The sequence below is a fragment of the Nematolebias whitei genome, chromosome 18 (genome assembly GCF_014905685.2).
Source record: "Nematolebias whitei isolate Nwh7 chromosome 18, NemWhi1, whole genome shotgun sequence".
Taxonomy (NCBI): Eukaryota; Metazoa; Chordata; class Actinopteri; order Cyprinodontiformes; family Rivulidae; genus Nematolebias; species Nematolebias whitei.
Genome location: NC_056515.1, coordinates 6,563,954 through 6,575,077, shown reverse-complemented (window position 1 = coordinate 6,575,077; position 11,124 = coordinate 6,563,954). Strand labels below are relative to the sequence as shown.

The 11,124-nt window shown below is 38.7% G+C and overlaps 1 protein-coding gene across 1 annotated transcript in view; it reads right to left on the bottom strand.

Annotated features, from left to right (window-relative positions):
• Positions 1 to 77: 77 nt before the first annotated feature.
• The window catches only part of col5a1 (procollagen, type V, alpha 1), a gene marked incomplete in the record, with an annotated part of 121,385 nt that continues 110,338 nt past the window's right edge, over positions 78 to 11,124 (bottom strand). The window contains 4 exon segments of the mRNA XM_037692269.1: positions 78 to 664; positions 1,247 to 1,480; positions 5,357 to 5,425; positions 8,110 to 8,222. Of these exon segments, the coding sequence (XP_037548197.1) occupies positions 518 to 664; positions 1,247 to 1,480; positions 5,357 to 5,425; positions 8,110 to 8,222 (563 nt within the window).

Sequence of the window (11,124 nt, the reverse complement as noted above, 5' to 3'; positions counted from 1 at the left end):
TATATATATATATACTTATGCATAGGAGCCATTCCAAGAGAATGGTGAGACAGTTCTGCACAAACAAATCTCCTGGGGGTGAGCGAGCAAACAAACCAAAGACGGACAGGTGGCAACATAAAACATGAGATCAGAACTAAAGAAAAGAAACGAGCCAAATCAGAAGGAGTCCATGGCAAATACTGCGACCATCTGCAACGGCTGCAGCTCTTAGAGTCGCTTTCATGGTTTGGGATGAAATCAAGTGTTGATGCATGGGGGTGGGGAGGATCTGAAATCCAGTTTCAAAACTTGCATATGATGGAGAAGGCACACTGAGGTTTCAAGGTTATATCCGCTCTATTCCTTTCGAATTTTGCCATATTCTTGACAGAATTTTGTTTTGCATATGTGTTGCTTTATGGAAACAGTTTTTACAAATAGGGTCGTCCCATTCTTTGTCAAAAGTTTTTTCTTTCATTCGTTCTTTCTTTCTGAGAAAACAAAATTAGGCTTTTTTTTCTCCGTTTGCTCAGCCTTAGCCTATGAAACAGACAGGTCCCACTTCGAATCCAAACTTCTGCGTGGAACTGCCAAAATCGTTGAACATGATGTCCACAAATGGCACCTGCTCCACCTTCGGCGTGTTGATCTCAAGTACTGTCTTTTCATAGCCTTTTTTCAGCTGTTGTGGGGTGGGGGGTGGAGACACAGTAGGAGAGGGAGTTACAAAACAACAGACTGTCACTTCAGAGACAACAAAAACTCAAGAGGGTATGAATGATAAGTGCTGAATGGCTGCTGAAATTTATATAAAAAAACAGTAGCTAAAAGAAGCAAAACAGTAGCTAAAATCTGAAATCAGAAAAGCTAACTGTTAAAATTTGTGAAACTGCTATCAAAAGCTAAAAATATTAAAACTGTATCAAAATTTAATACCTTAATTGAGCTCAACTAAATAGTAACAAAAGGTGATAGAAGAAGAATGGTAGCTAAAAGATAAAAGTAGCTGATCAGTAAGAAGTTATTGTAGTAAAATGGTAGGTGAACCTAAAAGTAGCAAATTGGTAGATTAAAGTGACAATATGATAGCTAAAAAAGGTGGGTGGCTAAAAGTGGCACAAGGCTAAAAGGCTAAAGGCTAAAAGCTTAAAGTTGCAGAAAGAAACAATAAAGCATTAATATAAATAATAAACAGGAAAACATGAATATGAACACTGACTTAACCACACAATTAGTGTTGAACTCGGAGTTGATGTGAACTTACCGCGCAGCCATCGACCAACGCACGGATGTAGGGGTTGTTATCATAAGACATCTCCTCATCATTGGAGCCCAGGAAGCGGATGGCCTTGTCATAGCTGTCCTGCTCCTGGTCGTGCCACGCCACTGACTGGTAACAGTTGTATGTCATGTTCTGGCGGGCTGCTGCACTCAGCAACCTCAGGAAAGTCATTTGAACCACGCCAATGGGGTTTCCTTCTGCATCTCCATAGGAAAGCTACAGGACAAACACACGCAGATGAAGTCAAACATGAAAACTTTAGCACAAGGTGGGGAGAAACCTGTAACTAATGAATGGAGCAGGAGGCATGTCCTGCAAACACCAAGGTTTTAGTGACATATTGTCAGGTCTGTACTCTGCACTGTTTTATCACCTAGGAGCTGATTTGATTAATTTTCACAAAGTTATATTTTTATCATTTTATAGATTTCTGGGACATTTTTAATATTGGCAGCAGTCTCTGTTAGAAGTGTCCCTAATTGTACCACCATCCTCTACAGAGATACTCAAATATTAGAAATTTATTTGCCAATAATATTAGACAGCAATACTGAGTGAACAATAAGTTATATCAGACTAGTGTAGCAGCATTGGGTCCATCCCATAAAAAGACCCAAACCATCACGAATATTTGTCTGTAGTCTGGTTTGCACAGTCCTGTTGCAGTTTTTTTATCATAAAGTCTATCTTTAATGTTCACATGACTTAAAACACCTGAACGTAACCATCAAAGGTCCTCTAAATGCACTCATTAAAAATAGTCAAGCACCCAGAAGAAACAGTCTGATTTGGATGTAATCTGGTCCACATGCAAACCAGTGATGTGTTCTGATGCACAGGGCCTTTAATAAGTATTTACCCCCTTGGATGATTCACCATTTTATTGCTATTGTACATAAGTCAAAGTTAAATTTACTAACCTTTTTGACAAGCAAAAAAATATATATTTTTAGTGACAAAGTGATATAATTTTCATCCACTTTGTATGTCTGCGTGAGTCTAGGTGGTCAGCTCGAGGTCCAGCATGTATGGTTTAGTTGTCACAATGGTCTGATGTTGAAACCAGCGAGGACTTGAAGGCACCCACACACACAGTGAAGGTTCTGCTCCCTCAAGATGGTTCACACCATGGGAAGATTGTTGTACTGTGCATAAAGCATTGACAAAAAAAAAAAAAAAAATCCCATAGTGGTGGAAATGAAACAAATCTGCACGTGTTGAATAGTCATGTGACTGTATTATAGCGTTTTAGATCAGATAACTAACAGAGTTGAAAGTATGGGCACACAGCTGGTCTCAGGTCAGTTGGGTGTGCTGTTGTTTCCTCTCCTGCAACATGTTGGCCCACAGCTGTTGGAACTAGACATCCAGATCCAGCAGATCAGAACTGGCCTCATGCAAACCTACAATATAACCTTCATCAGAATCCATCAAGTGTTGGTAAAACTGTCTGATGAGTCTATGATCCAACCTCAGTGACTGCTGACCTCCACTCACTGTCTGACACTTCAGCAACTACCTGATAACAATAACAATCTATTTATGATGAGCGGCTTTTGGTACATCAAATAATTTAGAGACCCATTCATGGTCTGCATGTGGACCACATTAAACCCTAATTAGAACGTTCTATTAGTTTGTTTTTCATATTGTTGTGAAACAGTCATTATCAAAACTGTACAGCTTACTGATATATAAAGACTTATGACTGCCCTGCTCACCTGGTTTATACTCACTGACAATGGTGATCTTTATAACAGCTGACAATAATAAAGGCCTGGTTTTCATTTTAAATATTTACTACAGAAACAGTGAAAATAGGATTTAGGCTGTGACTCATTGCATGTTTGCTGTACTCACACATGTTAAACTATTACATTAATATATATATATATATATATATATACACACACACATATATATATATATATATACATATATATATATATACATATATATATATATATATATATATATATATGTATATATATATATACATATATATATATGTATATATATATACTGTATATATTAAATAGCCTGCATGAACTGCATGAACATATTTTTGCTATAAAAATCCGAGCAACTAATTAATGTAGCTGGATATATGCCATATTAAATAGCCAACACTACATCAGCTCCGGTTCTAGGTGATGGTCTCTTTTGAAACTGGAGACAGTTTAATGTTCTTATACTCATTATGTACATGTAGTTCATGTGTATAAACATGTCGAAGAGGAGGCCTGAAGTAGAATAAATCTCTGGCCACATAAAACAATTAATGAAGTTTAAAATTTCCTTTGGTGCCTTTAAGAATAAAAAGCAATAGCCAAACAGCTACTTCAAAGGTTAGTTAAGTATTTGTAAATGTATACTATATATACAAAAAAAGCAAAAACTGTAAAATCCTAATACAAAGTACAATATAATTCCTAAAAGAGAACATGAGGCTGTAATATGTTAATTGCCTTCTAATTAATGTAGAATCCTTCTCACGATTTTTTAAGAGAAAATTGAGCTGTATCCCTTTAATCTGATTAGTGCCCTGTAATCCTGTCTGATAAAACTGATTTGGAGACAGTCCCAGATTGATTTTAATGTCCGTAAATGACAATCTGCATACCAACCATTAGGAATCCATTAGATCCACATGATCGCGTATCCTTTTAGACAAACGGGACTTGCTGAGTAAAGAGCGCATGCAGAATGTGAGCCGTGCAAACAAAGCAGCAAACCATCTGTTGGGAGCTTTCTTTTCCTTCTTCCACTCGTTCTTCTGCATGAACCAGTGCTTGCACACACACACACACACACACACACACACACACACACACACACACACACACACACATGCAGAGACAAAACTCACAGTCCTGACATTAACAGAGAGCTAACTCTCATAGTCACCTGACTTTTGCCTTTCAGTGATGAGCAATAATGATTTTGCTCATGTGTGATTGTTTGTCTGTTTGTAACTAAAGTATATCATAAATCCCTGGACAAATTTTGATGAAACTTGTTGAAATTATTCTTTGTATGGATATTTATATCTGAATAATCATTGGTGCTAACCCAATGCAAGATGGCTGACACAGGTAATTAACCTTAAAACACACAAGAATGGCTATACCTCAGTCAATTATACATACCGGTATATTGACCCAACATTTGGAGAGTCAGTTTTGTAAATGTTGAGCTAAAATGTGTTGTATTTGTAGCTGAGTTATTCACAACACATACTCTGAGCATAGCATCTGACAATATCTCATGAGATTGTGCATAATGTTATTTTTAATGTACAGCTCTATCATTTGTCAGCATAAGATGATGTTGGTTTAAAGCTCTGGTGTGTGCTGTGTGACATACATTCCTCCAAGGACTGCTACCAGTAATTATGATTTGGTATCATGCAGGCCATTTTGTCTGTAATTCAAAAACTTTGTTCCAGAGCTAATGTCAGAATTGTGGTTTGTCTTCGCTTTTCTTTGCCCAATCCCCCAACTCTGCAGATCTTCAGGGAAACATACCTCTTATCATCACATGTCAGCAGAGAACCTAGAAGCCCATGGGGGTGACCGAGTGCCTGACCTGTTTGACTCAGAGCTATGCCGAGACAATGAGGGAGGGGCTCTGTAGCCCTCTGTATGACACACACAGATGCTTTGGTGCTAATGCAAGAACTTTTTGAAACCAGGAATGACAGGAATGTGTAGGAACATAGTTTAACGGGATGAACTCTTTGTCATAGTCATGCCGAGGCACCCGGTCACTTAGGAGATGTTCTACTGATGGATCAGAGGCAAGGTGGACAACAGAACAAGGAATTCATTCAGCTCTACAAGATATCTGTGCAGTCATTTTCTGCCTGTTTGGTCCACAAATGTCTCCTCCATTTCCTTATAAGATCATCTTCTGCTGGATTGAAGGTGAGAGCAGCCTGTGGTGGATCATGCACTTTAAATTTAAAAAAAAATCATAACCAGCAAGCAAAGTGCCAGGCTTCACAGTGCAAAAACAGAACCATGCAGAGCCTTGGGCATCCAAAGTCCTGACCCCAGCCGGGACTCTGGAAGCACAGGCAGGGCCACTTACCAGGGAACCTCTCTTGTAGTGACTATACCAAGATCCTGGGGTGTCTTTGGGCCATTTTGCCATTTTGCTCTGTAAAATATGAGAGGCATTCAGGGAAGAGACAATGGGAAGTCTGGAGTCTGGCTTACCAGTTTACCACGTTTGAATTCACTGAACCAGGTACCCGGATTCTCCTTAACCCAGGATGTGAGCCTAGCCTGGGGGCATGGACCAACAAAAAGGCAGAGGAAGAGGGAAAATGTAGCATTAAAGAAAGGAAACAGGTTTGACAGACAACCCACACCCCACCCTCAGCTGTTCTTCTTTTGTTGTCCTCTGAGGAATTCTTCAGGTCTGAAACAGTATTCAAAGAGATCAAGCTGAACTACTGGACCAGCAAAAATAAAAAATAAAAAACATGGGGAGGCTTGTCTTGGGCTGCACCAGACAGCACGCACGCATGGCAGCATCAACAACGGCAAATACTGAAATTCTCTAAAAGGAAACAGCTGAACACAAATTACAGACACAGCTGCAGTCAGAGGTCTCCGTCTGCTCAAAACTGGGCTGAATGTCAGATTAATTTGTGTTTTTTAATTATTGATTTGAACAGTTCTTTGTTGAGGGTGAAATAATGGTGTAATACACAACTTCATTAATTACTAAAAACAAGTTTAAATTGATTCTGGAGTTTCTCTGATCCACACGGCATCAAAACTATACATACACTCACCTAAATGTTTTCAGTGATGCTGAATGTTTTAAGATCATAATTTGACAAACCAAATGCCAAATAACCACTCAGTCATTTTGATTGTCTACAACTAGGAGTTTCTCTCTGCAAGCATTGAAATAATTTTTGACAGCACTGAATGGATTGACCAATAGTCGGTATCAGAGGAAGGAAACTTGTTAGGACGTTCAGGAACAACCCAGGAACCATAAAGGCTCAAGCTAACCATGACATGGAAGAAATCTGGGACCCTAGTGTTTCTGTCCACAATGGAACCATTTTTACCATTGCCATGGACTAAGAGGGTGCTCATCAAAAAATAAGCTCCTGCTCCAAAAGCAGCACCTTCAAGATGGCACCTTCCCAAAATCTCAACCTCAGACAATTTATGGACTTTGCAAAATTATTAAAAGTTGATTGCATGACAGGAAAACAACCAGTATGAATGAAGTGCACCAATTCTTCGCTCAATTGTCAGACAAAACTCTACCAGAGGCTTGTTGACAGAAAGCCTGTGGACCATCCATGTCAACGAGTAGATCAAACTTCTGACAACAACTGCAGATACAAAAGTTATTTAATTGTTCTGACATCCTAAATGTTTTCTGCCATCAACACAATAAAGTCAGGTTTAATAACAACAATAGTGATAATGTTTGCTGTTATTCTTTGAATGTTTTTGCAAGACGCTCCAGTTAACTGCTGTAAAACACCTGGATGCAAACAACCTCTGCCACTCTGTGAAACCATGTGATTAAATAAAAACAATTATTTTACAGATGCCTTCTTAATAAGAACATTTTCAGTCTGAGGCTTCAGTTCTTTCTTAAACTGCTTTCATCAGAACATTTCACTGTATAATTTGAGACAGTTTTACTACATGATTGTAAAAAGTAATGGGGAGATGACACACCTTTTGAGGACCACCCTTAACAATTTCATGGCCTGATATTGTTTCATTACCTTCAACTGCTGCATGCTGATAGTTGACAACAACAACAACAAACACCACTTAGCAGAATACAAATTGTTGCTGGCAGCTAATTGGTGCTAAAAGATTCATGAGTACACAGTGATTAAAGATTAAATAATTGCAGCACTCCTCTGCAACAGCCCCTGTCCCTGACGCTCAGTGGTTCAGTGCGCAGCCCGGATGCTCGGACTCAGCTGATTTATTAAAAGCTGTGACTCGGCCAACAGCCCTGAGCCATGACAGTGATAAATGTTTCTATAACTAATGAGCAGCGTTTGATACAAAGCTGTCATCAGCAGCTTAATGCGTTAATGACAGATGGGCCAGAGATCAGTCATCGCTACAAGATGGCACCCATTAAACCCCTGAAGACATGAAGGTGACCATTGCTTGTTTCCACCAGAGGCGACGGGGCGGAGGAGAAAACCTGCCCTGGTTCTGCTGACCACTTCCAACACGTGTGGTGAGTTTTTGAGTCTCAGTGCCCAGACTGACAGCAGCTCCAGCTAAACGAGAGCATCGCCACCAGAGAGCTATAAAAAGTCTGTTTCATTATCCTGAGCTTCAACAAATTCCGACTCCTCTGAGGCTTGATGAGTGGCTTCATTAAAACCGCTGCAGCGCTGTGCTTTTACACAACCTCAGAGTTGTCGCAGACGCCATTTCACCACTCCACTGCGTCTACAATCTCATACATAATGAAGCAAAGGTCCTCTAAGTGTGTTCCCCATCCTCTGAAGGCTTTTACAGTCCATCCAGTTCTTTATGTTTCACACACAAAAGGTTCTGAAACTGAAATGTGTGGATGAGTCTCTGGAACTGTGCAGAATCTCTGATCATCTCACAAATCTTCTTGTTACCATCACAGATCACACACAGGCTAATCATTCTGCTACATGTTTCAGAACTTCAGAGTTCAGTTTATCTATACAGCATGCACAGCAGTTTATCCAGTGCACGAGGCAAACTGGGAGATGGACATTTTTTTTTTTTTTTACTATATTCTCAGCCTGACCTCTCTTTTTGTGTGCACATTTTAGTGCTCATGTGGCATGCAGCCAGACGTACCCCTTCAGACTTCTTGTCTGGGTAGATGCAGCTCTCTCCACCTGCTGTGAAGTTGCAGTAAACCTTGAAGGAGTCCCGCGAGCAACCCTGGTTTGGATCAATCCAGTATTCACCTGCAGAGATGAAGTGAGGCAGAAAACAGGAAGAAGGAACCGTTACACAGAGCAGTGTTCACTCAGGGTAACACAATGTCTGACATCACGTCTCCATGTTAGCACAGGGAGTCTTTAGTTAAAGGTCAAAAACTTATTTCAGAATGGAGTTTATAACACTTTGGGCAATGATCTAATTAAAGCTGGACTGGGAATTGGGTGTTATGGTTTTTTAAAGTTATATTTAGTGTTTAACTACACTGTATGTTCTGCCACTTTTAGCATTTAATGGTTCCGGTCCTCTAATAATTTCACAATTGTTTAGAAAAGTTTCATTTTTGGCTAAATTAAAAAAAAAAAAAAGCTTTAGCCTATGGTTTAATTTCAGTTTTGCACATTTTAGTTTTTAGCTACTGTTTTGCTATGTTAATACCTGGAGGGGGGCTGGGGGGGGGGCTCTGGACTATGCTACGACTTTCCCTTAAAAATTCAATGTTTTCACCGCCTATATGTAAATGTATAACGTCTGTTTATGTTGCTTTGCTGTGGTAGGTTTTTTTGATGCCTCAAATTGTGCCCTGTCTAGGACACGGTGTGAGAGATCTTTTTTTTATATGGTCTCTCCTCATGTTTTCTTTCCTTTTTTATTAAATTCTAAGAGTAGATATTGCAATTTGAGCCAGTCATACTTTCTATAATAACAATTATTCATCGATTATCTTCCATTGTCTTCTGCTTGTTCCAGAGGCTAGTCTTGGGGGCAGCAGCTTGAGCAGGGAGGTCCAGACATCTCTTCCACAGCCCCCTTTTTCAGCTTTTCTGGGAGGACAGTCTGTCCAGGGTGTTCTGAGTCTTCCCCGTGGTCTTCTCAGTCGGACATGCCGTATCCAAGAGGTATCCTTTCCAGATGTCTGAAACACCGCAACTGGCTCCTCTCGATGTGGAGGAGCAGCGTCTCTACTCCAAGGCTCTCCCAGATCACTGAACTTCTCAGAGTCAGAGAGTCAGAGTCAGAGTTTCTTTATTGTCATTCGCACCTCATGTGGTACATGTGGTGGAGCGAAATTATGTACACAAGGTCCCAGTTACATCCAACAATAAAATGTATAAGAAAAACAGTAATAACATCTAAGATATGAACTAAGAAAAACATCAACTAAATATACACTAAGCACTCATAACATAAAAACATTGAACATCAGCACAAACATGAACATGAGTCTGTGAGCAGATGTGCACGCATGAACACATCAACATTTAAACAGATCAGCAGCAACATGAAACAGATCAGCAGCAACATGAAACAGATCAACAGCAACATGATGTGGTTTTTCACAGTGATTATTCTGGTTAGAGATTCATGAGTCTAACAGCCTCAGGGTAGAAGCTGTGTACATAATTTCGCTCCACATGTACCACATGAGGTGCGAATGACAATAAAGAAACTCTGACTCTGACTTTTCTTATCTAAGCAAAATATTATTCTGAACAAGAATAAGAAGGCCGCGCTAATTATTTATAGCCGCAGCTTCGTGCACTCCGCCCATCTTCGGACGACTGTACGTACATATTCGCGTTGTATCTTGGTGCAATGCCAACAAAGTTTATTCTGATTCTGATTAATTAAGCTTTTGGCTACAGTTTTAAAAATGTTCACTTTAGCACCACTTTAATTCTATTTTTTTAGTACACATTTTCACTTTGAGCTACACTTCTGTTACTGTTTTACTGCTTTTACCTCTAGTAACAATTTTTCACATTTTAGTTTTTAGCTAATATTTTGCTATTTTTTTTTAGATTTGGCAAGAGTTTAGCTCATTTTGCCTAATATTTATTTTTTAGCATCAGTTTTACTTTGTACAAGTTTTTGCATCCATTTAGCTAATTTTTGCATCTTTTCTACTTCTTTAGCTTTCAGGTAGTGTCCTGCAGCTTATAGTTTCTGTTTAGCTCATTTTTACCTTGTAGCTACCTTTCTGCTGCTTTTACCAGTAGCTGAATGAAACAAAACTTGCTTTACTGTTTGAATACTTTTAGCTTTTAGCTTGTGTTCTGTTCATTTTAACTCATCTGATTTATTTTAGCAAGTCAGTTTCAGCTTTATCAAACGTCATCAACCATTCATCAATGTAGTTTAACAAAATTTGCCTTTTTCTAGTTTTTTTTTTCATTCAATATGACTGAGTTTGTTGTTTGTATTGTGACAAAAAAAAAAAACAGATAAAAATCAAACTTATTGTTTTGTTTCCCTTGCCCTGGTTAAAGGGATAGTTCAGATCTTCTGAAGTAGAGTTAATTTCTTATCTTTTGTACAAATGTAGATAAACTTTTGAACAACCTGTTTGAAGAAAAAAAGTTTAATTCTGACTGAACTGGTGGACTACTGGCTAATCTGAGCTGGACAAAAGTCAACTGCTGCCTTCTTTAAAACACGTTTAAAAACGCAGCAATTTTATCACTGTTCATGTGAACCTATTTTTCATGAATTAATCTCGATTTATCATAACTGTTAATTTAAAACAGCTCTCTACAACTATAATGTGTACTTTGTTTTACTCAATACTCCACTTTATCTGAACTAAGTCACTAAAAGACTACCATCAATTCAGTCTATGATTCCCCAAAGATCCAACTTTGCTAAAGACTACTGATGATTTTCAGAGTCCTCAGGTGTCATAAAAGAAATAAAAATTCATTATCTCAGTGTCCTTTGTGTGCACAGCTTCACTAACAGAATAATAGAGTAGATCATTTGAGTTCAGTAACATCAGTATGGTGGGCTCACCATGTGTTAGATCTCATCTGTGATGTCAGAGATGGATGAATAAATGTTTAAGTACCTGTATAAATAAAGGTTGATTGATTAAGCTCTTAACTTAACTACTCCGCATGAAATTAATTCCTAACATAATTAAAAAATGAC